At 41.8% G+C, this 25,053-nt stretch overlaps 1 protein-coding gene across 1 annotated transcript in view; it reads right to left on the bottom strand.

Annotated features, from left to right (window-relative positions):
- The window catches only part of Ofcc1 (orofacial cleft 1 candidate 1), a 311,719-nt gene extending 287,006 nt beyond the window's left edge, over positions 1-24,713 (bottom strand). Inside the window, 4 exon segments of the mRNA XM_087591945.1 lie at positions 5,082-5,258; positions 5,555-5,621; positions 13,074-13,124; positions 24,594-24,713. Coding sequence (XP_087448071.1) covers positions 5,082-5,258; positions 5,555-5,621; positions 13,074-13,085 — 256 coding nt within the window. The 5' untranslated portion in view covers positions 13,086-13,124; positions 24,594-24,713.
- Positions 24,714-25,053: the final 340 nt, after the last annotated feature.

The raw sequence follows: 25,053 nt of genomic DNA, 5'->3' as shown, positions 1-25,053 counted from the left end.
AGCACCCTTCCCTAGAGCATGGAGGGAACGAACATAATAATCACTCGTCACATTGGGAAGGCTCTATTGGAACACAACTGTGCTACCATGACAGTCACTGCACTTCAAACTTCCTAACCCTGCACGCAGGTTGGTTTCTGTCCAATGACACCGTCAGTCCTCTGAGCTCATGAAATTCTCCTATCTAAATCAGTCAGGAATCATTGGTGTTGTCCCCCATCAAGGGACTCTCGGTATAACATGCTCACTCGAGGACTCTGACAGTCCAACTGTCTCTGAAGGAGATGCCACCCTGAGATGTATAGCAAAGGATCATGGGAACACTGTCATCTTGAATGTCTGGGAGAGAAGACAGAACGGGAAGGGTGTTCTCTGCATCCCAGGAGCTGATTTATAGTAAATAAAATAGTTTTATCTGCCTGCTATACACCAAAGTAATTTTAGCCATTTCCTTTCCTTTCTCTTACAATAGTCTGGGTGAAACTTAAGTATTAAAAGAAAGGGGAAAAATGGATAAAATCTCCCACTTACACTCACATCTCTCCCATTAGCTGAACTTCTCGTTGTCTTCTGTCTTTACTGTTTACTCTTTCCTCTTTCCATGGCCCTTTCTTGTCCCTGCCCCGGATTTCATTTTCCTGCCATTTAGAATGGTCAATAACTACTTTTTCAGTGTCACCATGTTATATATTCATAGTGGTAAAGATTGTCCTTTCTGGCTGCCCAGCCTCTGGCTTCAGTGGCTTAGGAAACTGTGCTGATACCTCGCTCTCTCTGAAATTACAGGCAGCTGGGGCTTCTCTCCCTCTCTCCTTTTCAAGTGTCTGGAACTGTGGTTATCATCAGGCTGACGCATCACCAGCAGTGAGCCAAGAGGATGATGGACAAGAATGCTGGGACCTGTACAACAGTGTGCACAGGAAAGAACAAAGCAAGGCTGAAGAGAGGCAACCCCAAAGGACATGTGTGTATTTCTCTGGAAATTCAATGGCGGACTAAGCCGTTTGCTAAGTGCCTATAAAGGAAAGGCCAATAGTCACTGAAAGAATATGAAATCAGCTTTCCCTAGAAGTTGATATGCAAAGCAGAGCAGCTCCATGTGCAGCAAGAGCAGGAAGGAGCCTCTGAATGGCACCTTCTCCCCTGATTTCCTTGCCATTCGCACCAACCAAAAATGCCTAACATGAACCCACGACGTACTTCACAACACACAGTAGCTTTCCTTGAGAAGATCTCAGTAGGAAGCTTGTGAGGATGTCTTCGCAATGGGATGCACAAATAAATAAAGAGGACATCCAAACTCATCTAAAATCCTAGCAGACTGCCCATTCCATCTGTTTCTAAAGGCAGATGTCTCAGTTACTTTGCTATTGCTATGACAAAACACCATGACCAAGACGACATATAAGAGAAAGCATTTAAGTTGGGGGTCATGGTTCCAGAGGGTTAGAGTTGATGACCATCGTTGTGGGAATATGGAAGCAGGCAGGTGGGCAGGCAGGCAGGCAGGTGGGCAGGCAGGCAGGCGGGCAGGCATGGTACTAGAGCAGGAGCTGAGAGCTTACATCTTGACACTAGACCATGAAGCAGAGTAAGCTAACTGGGAAGAGAATGGGCCTTTGAAACCCCAAAGCCCACTCTCAGTGACACAACTTCTCCAATAAGTCTATACCTCCTAATTTCTTTCAAACATTTCCATCAATCAGGCATCAACATATTTGAACATATGAACCTCTAGGGGCCATTCCCATTCGAACAATGGCAGCAGATGTGTCCTCACTCGTTGCTCTTTGACTCTGCTTCTGGGTTCAAATCACAATGAACTTAAGATCTTTTCTTATATAAAGTTTATTTTTAGAAAACCCCTCTTCTAGACTTTCTCTCTCAGACACTATTTTTAATCTAATAATTTTATTCGTCCTTGAGATAGCCCATATAAATAAGTAGCACTGGAATTTGGCCATCATTTACAATGGTTTCCTTTAAAATGCATCTTTAAGGGGCGAGTGTGCTGATATGTACTCGTCAGATGACAGTTTGTGCTAATTACAATATCATGGGAGGAACGGATGGCTCTTTTCCTTGTCTAAGTAATCGCATTGGCAGACGGTCTGAATGTTCTTAAAGTTGTTTAAAAAGGGAACGCTGTGTTCTATGCTCTCTGGCAGTTTCTAAATTCACATATTTAAAATATTCTTCCTTGTTCACAGACCATAAAATCGCACATCTCATTTGCAATTGAATTTTTAGAGGCTCTCCCAAAGTGGGGGAGCGATGCATCAAATGTACTTTTTCTAAGTTGGCTGTGTTCCAGGACAGACGTGTAAACCCCTCTCTATTTCACTGTCTGACAAGATTGGTACACATGCTAAACATTTCCTGGATTCCCACATAAAACTCTTTTCATCTTTGGTTGCTTCCACCTGGCTTTACTTTGGGTTATAGATTTGCTCTGTTTTCCAGAATCAGGCCAACTATCACTCATGAAAATGACTACTTCCCACACCCATTCTTATCTCTCTGAGAGAGATACTCAGTCCATGGACGATTCCCAAAGAATTGAAAATGGGGACTGGCGAGTGTTAAGATTGAAATTATATACATACTCTTTGCCAAAGAAAAAACACAAAATACTGGACATTTCACATTGTTTGTGGGTTGATAGCATACTATCTATAGTTCTTTTCTTTTGGCTAATGCTTGCCGACAATATGCACTTTTTACCTGAAGTACATATTTACCTGTTTCTGAATTGGGTAGCAACTTCTTCCAAATTGAAATATTCCCTCCTGGAGGGAAAAGGGAGGCTAATGAGATGTGGGAAGTAAGCATCTCTCAAGTCTCAGGAAGTTCCTGAAATTGACAGTAATCACAATGTCCCAGAGCTAGGTTACAAGAACAATAAACAATTGCTGGATAGAAGAGACTCCCTACTGTGCAGGACCCCCTGGAGGAGGATCTCCAACCTGTGAAGCTGCATATACTGCAGGGAGCTCCAGAGATGGAATTTTTATGACTTGTCATCCATGTTGGTCTGGGCTTTTCAGAGAGGCAGATAGCTTTGAGTCATCTGTTCCTGTAACTCCGCACTCATAAGCCTTTACATAACCCCAAGAAACATGCTCTACCAAATAGGATTTTACTGTTATCATTATTTTGGCAAGTTGTGGGTACCTTATTTGTGGTGATCAGACATCTGTTTGATCTATCATCTATCTATCTATCTAGCTAGCTAGCTAGCTAGCTAGCTACATATCTATCTACAGAAAGATAGATATAGATATAGATACAGACATCATCTATTTATATTGTCCCTCTTCCCCTTTTTCTTCTTCTCCTCCTCTTCCTTTATCCCCCTTTCTTCCCTCCATTTGCTTCTTTGCCACATTGAGTTTGTGCCACATTCTCTCACAATAATGTCCTGTTCTGACCCAGGCTCAAGGCAATACAAGTCATAACCATGGACATAAATCTCCGATATCATGAGCCAAAATACATCGTCCTCCCTTGTTTATAAAATACAGATAGTAGCCAGATGGACCTAGGAGAAGATCTGCCAGTTAACTCCTGTATGCAATACATTCTTCTTTAGCAGCCGAGTTCCAATTTCAGCATGACACTTGGCTCCTTGCTAATGACAACATCTCCTAGAGTCTCTTACATCTACCTGTGGCCAGGGAGCTAATTTCCAACAAAAGACACAAGAACAGAAGTAGCATGTCTAACTACCTCTACTCAGCCTTCTCTTTCAATGCTTGAAACATAGACATGCTATTGAGTGACTTTTAGATATTAACTAAAAACAGCAGCTTAGGAGTTACAGGGTCTTGATCACTGTTAGGGTTGCCTCAATTGCACCGCTGAATTTGTTTTCTGTTACATAACTCCTGAGATTTGTGACACTAAAGGATATGCTGTGCACAAAGTGGCCAACGTATGGCTCATATATCATAGATAGTCATGGATGTACACTGTTGCTAGCCATCCATCCTCTCACTGGGCCACAAACTTCCAAGAAAAGCACTTGTATATATAGCATGCAACGAAAAGAAATGTCAAACGAAAGCTGTTTGACGTGAACATAGATGATATGATGTGAATGCAGAGGGTAGCAACCGCTAAGTTGGCAGAATTTTCACTAAGCCTCGGGAGTTAAAAATCACAAGCTAACCTACTGGGATGTGGAGAGCCTGCTCTGTACAGGTGGGAATCGTGATGATCCTGCTAAGTGGGACCAGCCGAGAGCACATCTGCGCCAGCTCATGCTTCATTTACTTCAGAGTTTCCCCTCAGAAAGCTATTTGGTCATTAAATTCTGATGTCTTCCGGCTTGTTCAGGGTGAAGAGGAGAGCAAAGACAGCAAGTTTTAATGGCGTCTTTCTTTGTAGGTAGAGACTCACCTGAGCTTAGAGGAAATGCAGCTCCCAGGGCAGGAAGAGCAGCTACAGGTATTGCCAAAGAGACTATAAAGAGATTTTCTTCCATAGGCAGTGATAGGATTCATGATCAGAGAGTCCCCTCAGCCAGAGAATAAAGAAGGTTTTCTTTCCAAGTAAATTACTACAAGGGGATTCTAAATATTAAAATATTATTTCTTAATTTATTTGTAAACTGTTGCATGGGTTTCTAGAAACTATATGGAAAATATGATTCACCTAAAAGGAGGAAGAGCTACAGTCTGAAGCCCAAAATAAAATATCAACCTAGTTCTCAACTATATTAGCCTGGTGACATTCTATGAGCAAACAGTGTCAACCGTGAAGGCCCTGTCTGCAACAACATAGCCAGGAGTCTTAGCACTCTGGCATCTCAGGACTTCTTCATTCCAACCGCCCAAAGTAGAGTGAATTCATTCCTTTACATCCTTGACCCACAAAGCTGTGTATCACCTGTACCCAATGACTGCACAGGTCCTCAACCGCATCACCCGCCCCCCTCCCCTTTCCCCAATCAAATCTTCCTCAGAAGCTGTACGGGCATGCTTGAATGGAATGCCAGGTTCCTGTTCAGGATGCCCAGGTCGGATGAGAAGAGCAGTAAGCGTCACCAAGTGTGAGCATAATTGGGACCGAAGTCACACCTTTGGGTCCTGCTGAGGCTGGCAGCCTGGGTTTTTGTTGATGAGCCGCGAGGGTGTGATCCGGCACGTCGCGTCTAATAACTTTCTCTTTTGGAGTCTGATGTGCCGAGAATTCTGGGCTGCTCATGTTAAAACCTGGATTGCCGGCCCCTTCCGTAGCTTCTGTGTGTTCTTTAACTAGAGCAAAACAAGGAGGTCAGAAGATCACACAATAAGGCTGATGGATTCCAGTGCTAAGCAGAAAATTACTCTCGGTAATTCTTGTGCGGAAAGACTCAAGTGTATCGTCCTCAAATGTCACCAAAACAGAATTAGGTTAAAATTAACTCTTAAAAAAAAGAATAAATGATTAAAATAATTACAAATTGCACCCTGACAAGCTAGAGCAAAATTTCGCCCTCAGCCATTTGTCTGTAATTAGTTAATTAATCCTTACACAAATTATGAGCAATAACTCATCAAGCAAGGCTCACCCATCAGAAATTCAGCCGACGTGGATTTCTTCTGCTTAGTTTGCTTCACAGCCTTCTGCTGAAACTTCTGGAGGGAAATTGTTAAATGAATAAATTAGCTAAAGAATGAAGATCATCATTTATGATCCACAACTAACACAGTATCTTAAATATGGGATGGCGGATGGCATTGAAATGTCATTTAATTTACATCTCTCCTAAAGGGGTCAAACACTAATTGAACATCAGAAGTGGAAGAATTAAATAAAATAGGATAAGAAAAGTTAATACAAATGCCAAATGAAGGTCACATTAAAATACTTTGTTTTTTATCATTTTTAATTAATACAAAGAGCCCTCAACAAATTAAGAACACTAGAAAACTTGCACAGTTCAACTTGCATTCGTTCAGACTGGGCTGAGATACAATCTCATTTTGGTAGAACAAAATTATCTTGTAGAAAGTCTGCATGTGGCCTGGTGGGATTGATCAGTGGTTAGAGTGCTTGCCCAACATACATGAGGACCTGCATTCGGATCGTTAGAATGTATGTACATCAACCAAAGGTACTGCATGTCTTTGAGTGTTCCTATAGTACATGAGAGACATAGAAAGAAGAGTTCCTAAAGGGCCTGGGCCAGCTACCTTGGCCTATACAGTAACAAGCAACAAGAGACCCTATACCTCAAGGTGGGAGGAAAGGCCCTATATGTCTGATATCCACACACATGCCATGGTACACATGTACCCACACAGATACACATGAACAGAAACATCTCTCTGTCTCTCTGTCTCTGTCTCTGTCTCTCTCTGTCTCTCTCTCTGTCTCTCTCTCTGTCTCTCTCTCTCTCTCTCTCTCTCTCTCTCACACACACACACACACACACACGTGACAGCTTGCATGTGCTGCATGTTTGCTCTTGGTTGCAACCACATTTGTTTTAAACTGCTGGCATCCAATATGTGAAGTAATTATTGATTTAAATACTATCATGAACATACACAATCCAACCTTGATAAATTGCAGTAGCAGGCGAGATGCTGCCAGACGCCAAGAGTCATAGCCTATAGGAGCCTCCAAGATTTCATGAGGTGCCACACCAGGGAAAACTGAAATTCGTTATATGTCTGAGAAGCCCATTAATACTAGTATGCATAACGAGTGGTCAGAAATGGAAATGCATAGCCAGAAATATGATTAGAGCGTCTATACTCTTATAAGTTCCAAATGAATCCTCGGTTAACTGTCAAGTTCAATTTTTAAAAAACTTCATTAGAAATACACAAATTCAGACAAAGGATAAAACTCAAGTTAATAAGAAGTGAAACAGCACAAAAGTGGAAGTCTGCAGGAACAGCAAATGGTGGAAAAGAAGCTCTACCTCAGACAGTCCATCCTGACAGGAAGGATGCTCCTTCTCAGACATCTTATCTCCAAGCAAAAACACTGACTACATCTTAGTCAGCCTGTGACGATGCGTCTGAGGAAGATATTCAAAATGGCGAACAACACCTTGTCCACTCTGAGTCCCTGATGATGAAGGTTCTAGTGTGCCAATTCTTAGTTGCAATTTCTACAATAAGTCTGACTTCTTCCAAAAATACTTCCAGCAGTCTTACAGCATGGCGGAGCAATTAAATTATCATACAGTGTGTCCCAAACAAAAAAACAAAAAAAAACAAGAAGTTCTTAAATTGATAGGTCTTAAGTCAACTAAAATTCAAGGCCTTGTTTTCCAAGAACCTTCCCTTTGCAAAAACATGTCTACCATACAGTGTTCCAGTTATTTCATATACTAGAAACTGAACTGTAGATGGAAATAAGTCTATTCCAAAGGTACTTAGAGAAGCTGGGCATGTTGACACAGTCTTACAATCCCAACACTTGAGAGAAGGGGGCTGAGGCAGGAGGATTGTTTTTATAAGTTCAAAGAAAGTAAGGCCTTGTGTTAAAGAAAGAGTTAAAAGCTCTTGTGTACACCGGAAATCCCAATACTCTGGAGGTTAAGACAGGGGGATGTCAAATTTGAAACCAAACTGAGCTATCTGGCAAGTTCCAGACAAGCTTGGAACACTTCAAGACTCTGTGTCGAACATCTTTAAGAAACTTTGACAACTATGACAATTTATCCCTTAAAAAAAAACTCAGGTCATATCTTGCTTAAAGTTCAGTAGCTTTTAAGGTTTTCTTTTCCTCTCAGTTTAAGAATTCTGAATTTCCCAGGGCTAGAGATATGACCCCACAGTTAAGAAAACAGGCCGTGCTTCCAAAGCATCCAAGTTCAGCCCCTAATACTATGGCAGATGGTTTAAACCTCCTGAAACTTCAGCTCCAGAGGATCCTATGTTCTAGACTCCTTGAGCACCTAACACACACACACAGACACACACACAGACACACACACACACACACACACACACACACACACACACGCATGTGCACGTGCCCGCGCTCGATTTCTCGATTTAAAAAGAAGGGTGAACCTTTTTTAAAAGATTCTGGGGGTTGCGGATTTAGCTCAGTGGTAGAGCGCTTGCCTAGCAAGCACAAGGTCCTGGGTTCAGTCCTCAGCTCCGGGGGGGAAAAAAAGAGATTCTGAATTCCTAATATTTCTTATTTATATCCACAGAGTCTGTGGTGCATTTGGCATAGTTGCTCTGTTTAGATGTATACAGCATCCGTGGGGTTGTCATGGAATCTGGTACAGATCCTGCAAATTGTTTAGATGAACGGAACTGTAGTTGAGTATCAGCACAGGCTGGGAGTGTGAGATGGCTTGGCAGGAAGTCCCAGGCCACGCAAACCTGGTGACCCAGGAACACACAAAAAAGGGGAAGGAGAGAATTAACACCACAAATTTGCCTTCTGACTTCCACATGTGTACCCTGGTAAACACACATATAAGCACAGCCACACATCATCATCATCATCATCATCATCATCATCATCATCATCATCATCATCATCATTAACAATAAAATAAAGATAGCATTCTACAGATTAAAATATAAGTGACACAACTGACATCGCTTCTCTTTTAATTATAAAGCAGTAGACCATATTCGTTAAAAACTAGGTAAACTCCTAGAAACGTAGTTCGCAATGTGTTCTGACATTTCGTTAAGAACAAGGTTGAAGTGTGATTTCTTTTTCACAGCCCTCATCCGAGACAGCAGCAGGTACTGGTTTTCTTGACACGGTTCAGTAAATCTGGCACTTTAGTCCCTTTCCAATTGAGTTAAACGCGCTTTTAAATAGAAGGATGTGGCCCGATGGATAGGCCTCGTTTCGTTCCGAAGAACTTCAAATGAAATCACACGCTTGCTCTCGGACGTTAGAAAGGGCTCAAAGATCTTCTGTCAAGTTCACGTGTTAGAAAGGGATTCGATGTCTGGTTGCACCCGCCTCCCCCAGACAGGTCCCCTGGGAGGGTTACGGAGTGACATTTTGTATTCTGTGACCTCTTAGCTGCTAACACATGTTTAAAAGGAAATGAAGAGTGATTTCCGACTTCTCTCCACCAATTTCCTGACTTTTCTCTCCTTTACACATGGGCACCTCTATGTGGCGTGAACTGTGTTTGTCTCCACCCTTTCTCAGTTCAGACCTCTCTCCTGGAGGGATTTCTATCTCAGTAGCTCCTGGAATGCCAGCCGTCTCTCATCGAAGTCCCACCCGTTACCATTTAGGGAAATGGTATCATTTTAAACAGCTTCTCTTAAACTTACTAAGTAATCCACAGTGCGTTTCAAAACTCAAATAAATGAAAGGAACAAGACACAGTTACCGCCCTGCTTTTCCCTGACAGCAATGAAGTTTTGAAGAAAAACAAAATCGTCGAGGAATCTGAACTAAATCTCCAGTGATTATAGCCTAGGCTGGTCTCCCTCCTTTGTGTTCAAATTGGTGCTGAAATGCAACGTGGCTTTTTACATCAAATCAGGATGAGCAGTTTCTCATTTTGTATATTAACCTGTTTTTATTGAGGTGTGAAAAGCTAGCAATGAGACCGGTCTTCTCAAATGTTTAAGGGAACCGAGCGTGGTGCTACATACATTGTGTGCTGTTATATACATACTGTGCTGTTACACGCTGTGGTGTTACATATGTGCTAGGATGGTATTCCATACTGTGCTATTGCATACATCCTGCACTGTTACATACATCCTGTGTTGTTAACATACAACTTGTGTTGTTACATACATCCTGTGTTGTTATGTACATACTATGGTGTTGCATACATACTGTGATGGTGTTACATACATGCTGTGCTGTTACATACATTCTGTGTTGTTACATACATACTATGGTGTTGCATACATACTGTGATGATGTTATATACATCCTGTGTTATTATGTACATACTATGTTATTACATACATGCTGTGGTATTACATACATACTATGATAGTGTTACATACATACTGTGCTGGTATTACAGACATGCTGTGATGTTACATTCATACCCTGATAGTGTTACATGCTGTCATGTTGCATACATATTATGGTGTTACATACATGCTGTCGTGTTGCATGACACTGTGGTGTTACATACACTGTGATGGTGTTACATATTGTAGGGCGAGCCATAAGCACAATGTCACCTAGATCTCCAAAGCGCTCGCCTTGTAACACATTTCTGTCATGTATATTCTTAAGTAAAAACAAATCGATTTATCTTTTATTTTAGAAATGCTTCATTTTAGAAACAATGATTTTTTTTTTGATCTCTACAAAGTGGGGGAAAAAAAGAACACCACCTGAAAATTTGAAAAAGTGACAAGTTTCCCATAATATCTTCTTTCTTTTCATGAAAGAGCACCAAATCCGTTCTGATGCCTGCACTCTCAACTGGAAAGGAAATCTCTCGTGGAGTGAGCCAACGTGAGCAACAACAAACTCATTTATAACCAGTGACAAGCGAAATGCGTAAGTTTGTAAAAGAATGTGATTGTTGTCGGAAGGAATCCGTCCCGGAGTGAATCCATCCGGAGGTGCTGCTGCTCAGCTCTGGTTGCACTCGGCCGAGGTTGTGGTGTGCGAGGAGGACTTTTCAAGGCTGGTGGGCACAGACCAGCCAGAGAGAGAATTCTGCATACTGTACGGATCATCGCTCAGTTCAGGGCAGTCACATTGCATCTGGGAGCAGCCAGCCTGCTCTATGAAACCGTCAGCCCTCATTTGTGTCTGGCTGTTTTCTGTCCAGCTGTAAACAAGTTGTCTCGCTACCCTTATCCACATGGGCAGATCCCACAGTCCCGAGGAAGTCAGAGAGGCCTCAGAGCTCCAATGGCTTCTTGCATGCAACAGTTCTAGGGCACACTGGGTAGTCACGAAGAGAAGCCACTTCGGGATGACAGGGTCCCCAGTCCCTTCTCAAAAAAATGCGTGCCTTTGATTCCCACCGAGGCTGGCGTGGCCTGTCTCTTCCATGAAATGAACTTGGGTATTATTCGTAGAATGAGTGTTGGTTTTCAACAGCCAAGCTTAGCAGATTCATCTGGTTGGGAGCTGGGGGTGCAGGTGAGGGGAGCACTCTGTTGTTTCACTGCTCGGGGCTTCATGTGAGTCAGACAAAAAAGACCTGGACGGAAGCATTCTCAATCTGGTCCGGCTCCTGGAAGCTAACCATGCTGAATTGCAAGGGGGCTGCGAGGGAGACAGGAAGTGACGACAAAGATCAGGTGTCATCCACCTTGGCTTTTACAGCACATCAGAGCGAGAGCCAGAGCAGGCTTCAGGCAGGACTTTCCCCTCAGTAAGAAAAAAAGGCAGAGAGGAAGTGCACTGGAGGGCCCTTCCCTAGCAAGTGGCATGGAGGTACAATTTAGCAGATCACTCTGTTGAACACCCCCTAGCCAGCTGGCCTGTCCCTCCTCCCGGTGAACCTGTTTGGTTCCCAGGGCTCGATTACTTTGTCAATTTAAAGGAAAGCCGCCACAGTGAAAGGCTTGCAATTTGCACCTGTCTGCTCTGAGCACTCTGGGTCAGATCAGGGTGGGGGGACAACAGTAGTGCAGGCTAATGAGACTATCATGAGGGGGGCGGGGAGGGAGGACAGACGGGAAGGGGGAGGGGTTCAGGCTATGAGGGAGGGGAGCTTATGGTTTTGATTCTTTTGTGACTGATCCGATAGCGGCTTCTCCATTTCCTTGTGTCAAAGACCCTAGATTAAGTTAATACAAGTTTTAAGGAGTGACATTATGCACTCTCTAAGGGAATGTTTAAATGCCATCTAACTTAGAACTGAGGCTTCGCTGAATGATTTCCAAGCCATCAGAGCTATGAAAGAGTTATGGAGATGTTTGCTTATAAAAATTAGCAATGAAAGGAAGTAACTTTGAAACGTTCAGCCTTGTTTCGGAGACAGAACTAAGTTTAGAAATAACAAATGTCTGAATGTGAACCTTGCTTAAAGGTGTCTTTGGAAATTTGGCTTACTGAGAAAAATTAAACGGAATGCAGATATTTGACTACAGAATTCCATCTAGGTAGACGCCATTTATCCAACTCATTGTAAAGTCTGTGGAACGTGAGTTCTCTGCCACTGCCAAATGGTCAGGGGGTAGCCTTTCTCTCCAAGTTCTGTCTCTTCGAGCCTCGATTATTCCAAGGGCTGTGTCTATGAATTACCACCTGTTCTGAAGGACCTTCAATTAAGTTCACGAGGGGAAAAAAATTGCAAGCGCGGCTTATTAATATTTTTCAAAACTTTATTTGTTCAACAGCACATTCCTCTTGACATTCGAATAAGTTAGGCACATTCTAAAATGTAGTAAAGAGAAACCAAGCGCAGGGGACCTCTCAACGGACCCACGGACCCACGGCTCCTGCGGATCCACCAGGGCCCCTCTCTGGCACTTCCTGAGGCAACAGTAACGGATACGACACAGGGTTAAATGAGGCTGAGGTGGTAGCAAATGTGTGTCACCAGGAAGGGGCATAATTGAATAGAGTCCTTGGCTGGCATCTCGCCTGACAGATGACGTTCCGGCTCGCTAGGCGATGACCCTTCCGTGCAACTTTAGGAGCTGCGCCAGCCATGGCTGAGCCTGCTTAGGTCAAAGGGCTGAGCCATGTGTAATTCAGAGCAGAAGAGGTCCCACGTTCGCTCCACAGAAACAATTACGCTACTTATTTCACTCCAGCCCTGGCCCAAAACTCTCCAGCCTCCCAGCTTCAGCGCAGTCAATCTAATTCTGCCCCCGGGCGATAAGCCACATGAAAATATGTGGCGCTGTGTTTATAAATCTAATCAAAAATAGAAACAGTAGACAGGCGCAGTGAGGTCCTCTTATGGATCATGGGAATCCTGAAATTCTGAAGGCACTTTTGTTTAACGTCTATGGACTCTTTGCCACCGTGCTCTTTGCCCGACTCGTTAATCACTCTCTTTACTCTTGAGCGCTACAAAGGACGCTGGAGTTCTGCTCCGTCCTGTACTTTCCGGGCATGGATATTACGAAAAATCAAACTAAAAAGGCTGCTTTAAAGGGGGAAATATCAAAAAAGGAGACTACTGTTAACATGAATCTCACCTCTTTATCCATGTTGTCTGCTCCCTGCCCCTGGCGATTTAAATCGAGTTCCTAAGGGGGGGAAAAAAGCCAGAATAAATTGACCTGATCAAAAGATACATGGAGAAATTTTGGAGTTGTGGACCTTTGATACCAATTAATAGTTTCAAGAATTCTAATTATAGTGTCATCGGGATCTGATCTGGAATCTTCTTGTGCATGGTTCTTCTTTCAGTCAGGCTCCTAATACCTTGAAGCAGTACACACTCATATTACATTGAACAAATGCAAGCTCTAGGGAAAAAAAATCAGACTCAATTCAGAGAATCGAAATTTCCTATTTCCAACCCAAAAAAGTCGAAAAATTTACTCTTCATTCAAGACCCAGTGTAAACTTGTCACATCCTAAGATGTTGGAGTGTTTATCTTTAAAAAAAAAAAAAAAACAACAAAAAAACAAAAAACAATGATCTAGTTTTTGCAACTACTCATAAATACAAAAAAATCTGGTAAAATGAAGAATAAACGTGTGTTTCGAGCCAACCAGATATCTCTGCAAATATCCAACAAGGATACAGATTATTAAAATTTTAATGAGGGGAAATGGGATTTTAACACTCTTAAACCTCCTCGGGGTCATGCAATAAATGACTAATAATAAGTTCCTAATAAATTAGCAACTTCAAGTTCCTCTATTTGAGTTACTTCATTGGACAAAAATATTGCCCTCGAATAGCTCAATTGATTATAATAAATGGGAAATTTTAACAAATGAATGAATATATATATGTATATATCTGAATCTGAAGTGTGACTTCATAGAAACAAGCACAAGCACGATGCCATTTAAAAGGAGCAATCATGAAGAAATGAACGAGCCTTTTCCTCATCTCCTGAGCAGTGGGCGTGGCCCGGAGCATATCCCTCCTGGAGGACTTCTGGAAGCTTGGGTAAGGCAATGTGTGCAAAGAAAGAATCTGGGCTCCCAAGTTTTCTGTGAACTGGAGTTTGAGTCACAGGCCTCACAATTCAGGGGCAGATGTCATCTTAGGGCTGAAGAAGAGTAGCCCACCTTGACCCTAAGGAAAATCAGAAAACCTACGACTTGACTTGGAGGCAAAAGAAAAAAGATTTTGACAAGATTGTAGCCTTGATGGAAACACTGGTGTGTAAAAGTGTGTCCCTAATGCCGTTCTTGGAGTTTGATTTGAAGCCCTTGAGAGTAAAGGGCAGTCACTGACTGAACAGCAGGGAGGGGCCTTCAGCGGCTAAGAGCTGCGGCAAAATCAAATGGCCGAACACACAGTCCCAGAAGCCAAAGAAAGAAGGTCAACAGGACAGACTCGGTGACACCCCCTGGAGAGGGATTCACATGGCTCTGAAAAACTTTGGGGAATGGATGGACAGACTGCGTAGTCAGGTGACAAAAGGAGAGCAAAAGGGACATGAGCAAAGGAGGGGGCAATGGGAATGAGTGACAAGTTGACAAGACGGTGGGCGGGACTTGCCAGTCAGTAATAAAGTCAGTGAGTCAGAGGGGAATACACAGCTGCCACACCCTCCACAAAGCTTAACCACTGAATGCTCACCTAAATCAGGAGCCAGTCAGAAAACGTTGCATTTGCTAATCCATCTAGAAAATCTACTCTACCCAAAAGATCCTTGCTTTGTGAAGTGAAAACAGATACAGTGTAACAAGTTGTTATTTACAGGACAAAAACACACCCTCAGTATGGACATTTTGGGGAACCCTTACCTCAATAACTAATGAGCCCATTTCAACGACACACACCAATTTGCAGTCCAGAGTGGTTCCAATTTTGCTTTTCTTTCAAAGCCAGTTTCAAATGTGACTATCAGCTTCAAGGCAGTGGCTCCGACTGGGAAGTCACCTGTCCACTTCACCCTGTGGAGTCTAGGTTGAATAATCACAGCTGATTTGTACAGTCGCTTTTCAAATTTGTTTTAAGGATGGCTTTCCAAGTGGCTTTCACTGGAGTTGTTAACTCATGGTGCAAATCAAGCCTCGGCATGACCAAGTCTCAGCCAACTGGCTCCTTGCTTTCAGAGAGGGATGAGCACAGGGGCTGCTGCCACTCCATCGAATTTCTCTTCTCAAGCAGACCAGCAATGGAGTTAGACAGAGGTCACGTGCCAGAGCCTGCCTATAAATGTGCTTTGTTCAACATTGCACAATAGTTATTTTTTACTAAATATTGAGCTCTTATTCAAAACTGAGAAGATTGAAAATAAAATCCCATTATTTTGATCCTCTGGCAATATATAGAGCTTGCCAACAGAGGGTGAACAATGGCGGTTGGCAGTTGATGGGCTGGGGGTGGGCAAATTTCGAGAGCAAGTTACTCCAGGTTGACAGTCCCTTCCCTCTCTACTGCTGGTCACACACTGAAACAGAGAACCTTAAGAACGAACAGGGCAAACAGGGTTTTTGGTATTCACTGCTGTATCCACAGAGCCCAGGACAGGACCAGAAAAGTACTGGGAGCTTGATACATAGTTAATATAAATGAAATGTAGATAGGTCCCTGTAAAGAGTAGCTTTAAGACAATAGAATATGGGCAAAACTATCACAAGACACATACTGTTTATACACAGGCAGGCCAAATAAATTCTCTCGATCCTTAGGCAGAGAGAGTGCTCACAAACTATCTGTCACTGTACCTGGCACTAAAAGTAGACACAAGTCAGGTAAAATACACACAAACATACTGACACATTCTGCTCGTTCCTCTTCTTTTCTGAACCCCACAGGCATTGAATTTGAAACTCTTAAGGAATGATGAGCCTAGGCCTGACTCCACAATGATGTACTTCTCAAGTTCATACTACCCGAGTTTCTGACCATCTACATCTATATTGAAGGGTAAGTGAAAAGAACCATATGAAACAGGCCTTGGAAGGGAGTGAAGACTAGGTTACTCTCCATGGAGCTGATAAGAACTGAGGTCAAAAAGTAACACAAAATCTAGAGATGATTTAAGTTCCTACAAGAAGCAAGGCCAACTGCCTTTATCAGATACATGTACAAACCCTTCAACTGAAACCCTATTAACAGGTTTCAAAGACCTGAATTTGACAGCCATGACTTGGGTAAATATCTCCCCTAAAACCTAATGTTCTAGGCTTCCCTCCCCCACTGTTGATACTAATAGGGAGTGGTGAGACCCTGAAGAGTACCTGGAAATTAGGTAGCTGAACACTCAGCCTAGGATGTCAAGATGCTTTTTCCCCTTCTCTCTTTCCTTCCATCTTCTCCTCCATTCTTCTCAGCTTCCATGAATACCACATTCTCTCCATAATATACCACATCACCACACGCCCAAACAACGACACTAATGGGCCACAGACGGAGGCCTCTGATACAATGAACCAGAATAAAGCTTTCTTTCTTTTAACTTTGTTCTCCCAGCCGTTCTGTTATGGTGTGCACTGACTAGCACAATGACCTAACGTGAGACTAACAGCCAATGGGATCTTCGAACCCAAGTGGGATTCACTCTCACTCCTTGGCTTTTCGCTACTGGCTCCACAGGTCCTTGGAAGAAAGATGAGGTGACATGAGTTCAGGGAAGTCATTCTAAACAAGGACTTTGGCAGTGTCCAGAATTATTTATACTGACACAGTGCAGGAAATCCTACTTTATGTGGTAATTAAGAGATTGAAATGTCATTAAACACCCTAAAATATATCTATTCTCCTTTTGCAAGGTACCATGACAGAGAAAGACGAGATCTTAAAGACAGGGTGAAATGATAGTGGAATACATGTGGCACAAGATCATAGGAGAGTATTGAAGAAGAAAACAAGGGACCGAAAGCATGTGGAAGGGAGAGGAAAGCAGGGCCGTGCAGAAGTGATTCGCATCACAGTACAATGATGTAAATGCCAGAGAACTCCAAAATGGGACCGATTCTTTTGGATGTCAACCCTTAAAACCTTAACAAAAGTAAAGAACCAAATCAATAAGTACATAACCAAATGAATGAATGAACAGAATCCATGGTTATCCAGATAGTAGAACTAGTGAACAATTGACTATAATATATGAAATGCTTTCTCTTTAAAAAAAAAGTGGGATATATACATGAATAAATGAGGACTCTTGGGAAAAAATATGTTAGGTGTATGTATTGGCTTGTTTTTTTGTCTCAACATGGCACAAGCTGGAATTATGACAGAGAAAGGAGCCTCCCTTGAGGAAATGCCTCCATGAGATCCAGCTATAAGGCATTTTCTCAATTAGTGATCAAGGGTGGGAGGCTCCATTGTGGGTGGTGCCAACCCTGGGCTTAGGTTCTATAAGAAAGCAAGCTGAGCAAGCCAGGGGAAGCAAGCCAGTAAGTAACATCCCTCCATGGCCTCTGCATCAGCTCCTGCTTCCTGACTTGCTGGAGTTCCAACCCCGACTTCCTTTGGTGATGAAACAGCTATGTGGAAGTGTAAGCTGAATAAACCCTTTCCTCCCCAACTTGCTTCCTGGCCATGATGTTTGTGCAGGAATAGGAACCCTGACTAAGACAGTATAAAAATGAAATAGCAGTGGGAGAAATGGCTCCAGAGCACACAGGACGCCATCCAAAGCCTCAGCACGACAGACTCTAGAGCCAACGGGTCTCAGTCTCACATACCTGTCAACTGAGTATAGCAAGAAAAGAGAGGAAAAAAAAGAGGGTGTGCCACTCAGAGAGCAGAAGCACCTGGCCCTGTTGAGCTCAGTCTCAGACCTTGGGCCAACCAGAAATCTGGCTGGGAGAACCTGGGGGGTGAGTCAAAGAAGTCTGAGCTGGATGCTCCACGGATCCTGAGTAATAACACTATAGGGAGGACTCAGAGGGCCTGAGCTCCCCACACCACCACCACCACCACCCCCCCCCCACCCATTGACTCAGATGCTGTGCAAATATGCAAATCACATCAGACAAGAGAGCTTGGAAAAAAGTCAGCTGTAAACATCTGAAACCTGAATTTTGAAAGTGCTCTGAATTCTTCCCACAGATCTGGCAGCCGAGGATTCATACCTGCTAAGGGGCTTGAGGACTAACAATGAACAAGCACCACGGAACTGTGCAAGCTGGGAAGACCTGCAAGAGCCGTATAAGTGCTAATTGTCGCACCCTGAAAACAGCACTAGGGCTGGACATGTAATTCAGCAATACAATACCCGAGGCCCTGGGTTCAGTTCTCAGCACTGCCAAAAACAGAAAGAGAGTCAGAAGGAAGGGAAGGAGAGAGGAAGAGAGGGAGGGAGGGAAGGAGAGAGGAAGGGAGGGATGGAGGGAGGAAGAGAGGGAGGGAAGGAGGGAAGGAGGGAGGGAGGGAGGGAAGGAAGGAGGGAAGAGAAGAAAAAAAAAGAGTGAATGAGCCTCTGCAGAATCCATTGATGACTCAGCAGGTAAAAGCACTTACCACACAAGTCTGATGACCTATGATTGCTGAATAGAACCCATGATATACACAACAACAACAACAAAAACAAAAACAAAACCTTCAAAGGTTATTCTCTGACCTCCACACGCATACTGTAATGCATGATGCCTACATAACACACACACACACACACACACACACACACACACACACACACACACTATTAGTAATAGCAATACCTACAATTTAATTTCTTAATTTTGACTAAATGAAATTTTAACATCAGTAGCCACACATCACAGGGAAAACATACTTAACAGGTGAAATGCTTTATTAAAATTAAAACAAGACAGACAATAATACAAACAAAAGAGAATAAACAAGCCTTCAAGGAAAACACCCAGAATCCTATTTGTTCCGGTGTGTTGGCTAAGATGTCCCATTTTCAGCAAACATTTACAAGACAAAGACAGAAAAATAAGTGTGACCTATATTCCAGTGAGTAAGCTGTCAATAGGAATTAACCCTGAGCCAAGCCGGTAAGGTTTTGTTCACCAAAGTCATCATCTTGGCAATGAACAAATGGGAGAAACCCACCTTGAAAAATTAACAGAAGAGAATTTAAAATTATACGAAGAGAATTATAAGAAGAATATTAACATTATAAGAAGATAATTTAAGATAGAATTATAAAGAAAAAAAGTATATCTTTAAAACTAAGTCCCACCACACTCAAAAAAAAAATCCCCTTTTAAGACTGGACTGAAGAAATAGCCATCAGAGGTAAAACTATTTGAATTTTAAGAGAAAATTTTGTATGGCCTTGCAAGTCTTTCACAGTTAGACACAGCACCAAAATAACCATCCAAAGAAAAGGAGAAAAAAAAAACGTTGACTTTTCAAATTTAGAAAGCTTCATCTTTAAGAGATATTCATACTAATTTTCTATTGCTGCAAATACATAATGAGAAAGCTAATAGCCTAAAATACTCAGTAAGCTCCCAGTTCCATAGTTCAAAAGTGATGTGCCATAAACGACTTAGCTCAGAGTGAACTCAGATTAGCTGCACTGTCCCTCTGAAGCACTTTTTCCATGCTCTTCTAGTAGCATTTGCAAGAGTCAACATGACAAAACTTGTCTGGCCTGGGGAATCTGCCTTTTACGAACAGGTGATGTGGGCTTAGTACCTAGATTTAATAGAATATCTAGGGACCAGAAGCTTAGGGGAGTTGGAACTTGAGAGACATTTAAAAGGTCTGATCAATGAAACACATGAGAATGGAAACCAAAACCAAAACCAAAAAGCTCCAGATTGGAAGGAGCTGTTTTTAAGTTGTATAGGTAATAACTCTTACCCAGAATTTGGAAAAAATATGTGTAATTGAAAAGTAATTTGCCACTGGGTGTAGTGGTACATGTCTCTAATGCTAGCACTTGGGAAGCAGAAGAAGGTAGATCTTTGTTGAGTTTGAAGACAGTATACAAGGAGGGTTCCAGGACAGCCAGAATTACTAATTATGTTCTTATCTTGAAAAACAAAAACAAAACAAGTTGACTACAAACAAGAAGCTAACTTGGCAAGCAGCCCAGGAATAAACAACACGGATGACTGTACATCCACGTCAGCCAGCTTCCTCATTCTCTCTTCACACGTGTCATAAACAAAATAGAGGAAGAAAGGTTTGTTTTGGCTGGAGTATCAGAGATTCAGTCCTCAGCTGTGTTGATGCCAAACCAGTTGAGCATCTTAGTGATTGGAGCTTGCAGTGAAGTATATGCAGCTCATTAGATAAGAAGCAGAGAGCCAGGGACCAGCTTAACTTTTAAGAGTTTACCACAGTAATCTACATCCTCTCATGGGTCCCAAAGTCTTCACCACTTTCAAAAATTACACCAACAACTAAAGACCAAACATTCCACACATGAGAAAGTGGGGGACATTTCCTATTCAAACCTAAGAACAAATTACAAAGGAAAATATGTAAATGTCTAATGGATACATAAGATGCTCCTTTCAGGGGCCAATGCCCCTTCCATGAATCTCTTAAAACAAGACTTAAATTTTTGTGTACACAAAAATCTGTATGTTAATGGTTATAGTAGATTTTCATTGCTAGGAATTATAAACAATCCAAATGACCCTCCACCGACTCATGACTCAACACACAGCTATGATACAGCCATGAAAAGGGCTAAATGAACCTAAAATGTGTTTGGTAATAAAAGAATATAGACTCAAATCCCACGTACTATAGTTTTATTTGTATGACACTTTGGATAAGATAAAACTACAGACAGGAGTTACTTTTGTGTAAGATAGAGAGAGGAGTTGGCTGCAAAGGAATTCAGAAGATGTGGTGGAGGAAGAGAGGGGTTGATTAAGTTTCCATGTGTTGTTTGTGGTTGTGATTACATAAGCGCAATACATTTATCAATCATGTTGGTCATATTGCATATTAATTATATCTTAATAAGACAAACCTATACAAGAGAGTAATAAAATTTACATATTCTGAAAGCAGAATGAGATGAATATTTGGGGGAAGAAATGAACCAGCAGGAGAGGAAGGGAGGTCATAGAAAGGGAAAAGTGTGAACAAAATATAAATAGATGATAGATAGATAGATAGATAGATAGATAGATAGATAGATAGATAGATATAGATAGATGATAGATATAGATAGATGATAGGTGATAGATGATAGACAAATAGATGATAGATAAACAGATAATGAATAATAGGTAGATAGAAAAATGATAGATAGATAGATAGATAGATAGATAGATAGATAGATAGATATAAAAATGAACCAGTGAAGCTTGCTTCTCTGTATGCAAACCAAAAATATTAATTAATATATACAGATTGATTGCTCATTATGATGGTTTGAATAAGAATGGCCTGCCTCACATATTTGAATGCTGGGATCAGAAACTGAAACTACTAGAGAAGAATTAGGAGGTCTAGCCTTGCTGGGAGAGGTGTGGCCTTGTTGAAGGAAGGGTGTTACTGAGAGTGGGCTAGGTTTCAAAACCCCAAACCAAGTCCAATGGCTCTCTCTGACCGTAGATCCAGGTGTAGAACTCTTAGCTACTTCTCCAGAACCATTCTGCCTCCGTGTCACCATGCTCCCTGCTTTGCTCCCCACCATGATGATAATGGACTAAACCTCTGAAAACATGTAAGCAAGCCGCAATTAAATGCTTTCTCTTATAAGTATTTCCTCGGTTATGGGGTCTCTTCACTCCGATAGAACACAGACTAGGCCACTCCCAAATGGGTAAACTCTAATTTTACTGGTTCCTATCAAATGAATTAATAGATCAACCAATAAAATGCAACAAAAGAAACAAAAGAGTTCATTCATGTCTGTTCTCCAAGATTTATCTATCCCAATCTGTGATGATAAAGGAGAAAGAGTTTAATCTATTTCAGTTTTTGTGTCATATGTTAGTTAGGGTCATTACTGTAATTAATGTAATTATATATATCTTATAATTGATGGCATATTCATACATTATATTGAAATAATAAAAATGAATGAAATTAAATTATAATTTCTTATATTTTAAAATATTTCTTATGTTGTTTTCTTTTCTTTGTGACTTTGTGTGTATATGTGCATTTGTGTGTGTGTGTGTGTGTGTGTGTGTGTGTGTGTGTGTGTGTGTGCCTGAGCATATGTGCATGTAAGTGAGCACATGCCACTTCATGCAATTGGAGGTCAGAGGCCAACCTTGGGTGATGGTTCTTACCTTCTACCTTGCATGAGACTGTTTCTTTGTTGTTGGTTACTACATAAGCCTGTCCAGCCAGTCTACAAGCTGGCAGACCCATGCTCTCCTGCTGGACTTATGTGGGTTCTGGGGATCTGAACTCAAGTCCTCTGGTTTGTGTGATGCCTTACATTAGCCATTCCCCCCACCTCCTGTTTTTCCATTGTTTTTCATAATTTTGCGATGTGTTTTAGGTTGAAAGAGTTCCCTGAAAGTGGATATATAAAGTACCTATGAAGGAGACCTTACTTGGAAAGTCTTCACATATATTGAAACCAAGATAAGGTCACTACGATGGATCTAATTAAAAATTTTTTTCAGTTCACCTAGAAACTTGAACACAGATACAGGCATGTGCATGGTTGAAAGCACAAGTGGACAAGGAGGAGGAAGCTGAGAGCATGCTCCTACAAGCCAAAGATTGATTCTGGAAACTAGGAAGAGGAACAGTATCTATTGTCCCTCACAACCCTTCTAAGGCATCAACTAGCTGGCACCTCGATTTAAGACTTCTAGGGTCCTATGGCCTTCTAGGCTACTGGATGAGAAAAATTATTATCAATCTCATCAAAATCCTCAACAAGAAAGCTTCTTCTGACAGAAGATGGCAATTAGCACAGAGATCCCTGACTGAGCAGTGCGTGGGGAGTAACAGACTTTGGTGTACTCGGCCCTAAATGGGATGTCGTCATCTCTTCCTTCCCCTCAAGATCTATGTGGAGGAGGAGGTGGGAGGACTGCAAAGACCCAAAGGAAGAAGACAGTTTTAAAAGAAGAGCATCTTTCAGAGATGTCGGAGATGGCAAGCATATAGAGACCGTAGCAGCATGCACAAGACCAGCACAAGTCCAAGCCAGTTAAATCCCAGCAGCAAGAAGAGGAATATATTCCCACCCCTAAACGAGAAGCCATTTAAATTAACAGCTGCTGAGAGATGGAAAGTCAGCTTTCTTTAGTGGAGTGACATCGAATATATCAGTCACATTCCAGCGTAGGCCCTACGTCCAGTTAACACAAAATGGACTCTGCATACCTGCTTATGTGCGTGTGTGCATGCGTGCATGCATGAGTGCATGGGTGCATGCATGCACACGTATGTGTCTGTGTATACACAGGTTTCTTTGTTTTGGTTTGCTTTTTGGTTTGGTTTATTTTGCAGGGGGAAAGAACATAAAATTAAGTAAGTAGAAAGAACTTCGGAAGAGTTGGAGGAGGAAGGAAAGAAATACGATTAAAGTATCTTACATGAGAAATATTATTAAAAAATACTTAAAGGTAGACTTTTAGGCTCCACAACTGTTGTAAACCCAAAAGTGACATTTTTTTGCACATTTAGAGATGGTAGGCAGATGCGTCCATTTCAAGAGTTGACACCAAAAGGAAGAATGGAGAAAGCCAGTCACTATGTTCTAAAATAGATCAGTTTCAGAAAAAAAAAGACCCAATGAAACACAAATTCCAAAATGTATTGCTTTAAAACTAACAGCTTGAAGAACTTATATCATTTTACATAGAAAATTTAACCCTGTATATGTGTGCAGGAAATTTTTGGTATTTGTTCTCTCTCTTTGTGTCTGTCTCTGTCTCTGTCTCAGTGTCTGTCTCTGTCTCTCTCTCTCTCTCTCACTCTCTCTCTCTCTCTCTCTCTCTATATATATATATATATATATACACACACACACACACATATGTGTCTCTGTCTCTGTCTCTGTTCTGTCTCTCTCTATATATATATGTATATATATACATACACATATGTGTGTGTGCGTGCGCATGTGTGTCTGTGTGTGTATGTATAGATATAGGTATATAAAGATATTGAAGGATGAGAGAGAGAGAGAGAGAGAGAGAGAGAGAGAGAGAGAGAGAGCCAAAATAGCAGGCATGTTCTACAATACCAAGCTTACCCTCAGCTTTCAACTAAACTCTGGAGCCTTCATTTACAGCTGAGCTCTGCTCAGCCTGTGAACTCTCTGCCATCTGGCTGGGATGCTGCCCCACCCACCCCACCTCCACCTCCCTAAGGCTATCATTCTTACTCTCCTTCATCACCCAATGCTTGTTCAACTGTGTTTCATTTTCCATAAATTTATCATGCTCTCTCATCCACACTTCCTCTCCTCCCAATACACACACTTAGTGAACGTTGAATTAAAATTCAGGAGAGGATAAGAAAGAAAGAAAGAAAGAAAGAAAGAAAGAAAGAAAGAAAGAAAGAAAGAAAGAAAGAAAGAAAGAAAGAAAAGAGAGAGAGAGAGAGAGAGAGAGAGAGAGAGAGAGAGAGAGAGTATGATCTTGTATGATCTTGAAACCAGGTTTCAAAGAAAGATCTTACAGTCATTTCTGTGAAGTAATCTAAATTTATCACTTACCGTCACTCCAAGCCGGGAAACAAAGATTCTCCCTGAGTGAGCTCAGCGCAGCTCAGCTTTTCCTGTCTGTTTCCCCATTCAAATGTACAGTTCACAGCATTCTAAGAAGCATCGTATCCTGACTTACAGTCTCTGAATTAGAAACTCATACCCGCTTTCTCTGAGCAAGAGTTTCACTTTTGGTTCCCTAGCACCGGAAAATAAGGAAAACCCTCAACCAGCACTTATTAAGTTGACCCAACAGGGGAAAACAGATCGCCCTTGGCAAGCACATGGCTTTTGAAAACACACCTGTTTCTTCATTATTGATGGTGTGATTAATCGATCCCTGGAATCTGATTGAAAACATTGGGGCATAAATCATGCCATATGAGTGGTCCCGGAAGCGTCCCTGCAAGTAATTCAAAGCATATTTCAACTGCCCATGGCACGAATGTCTGGATTAGTGTCACATACTAGT

The sequence above is a fragment of the Rattus norvegicus genome, chromosome 17 (assembly GCF_021556685.1).
Source record: "Rattus norvegicus strain SHRSP/BbbUtx chromosome 17, alternate assembly SHRSP_T2T, whole genome shotgun sequence".
NCBI lineage: Eukaryota > Metazoa > Chordata > Mammalia > Rodentia > Muridae > Rattus > Rattus norvegicus.
Note: the sequence above shows the minus strand (reverse complement) of the source record. Positions and strands in the feature narration are given on the sequence as shown.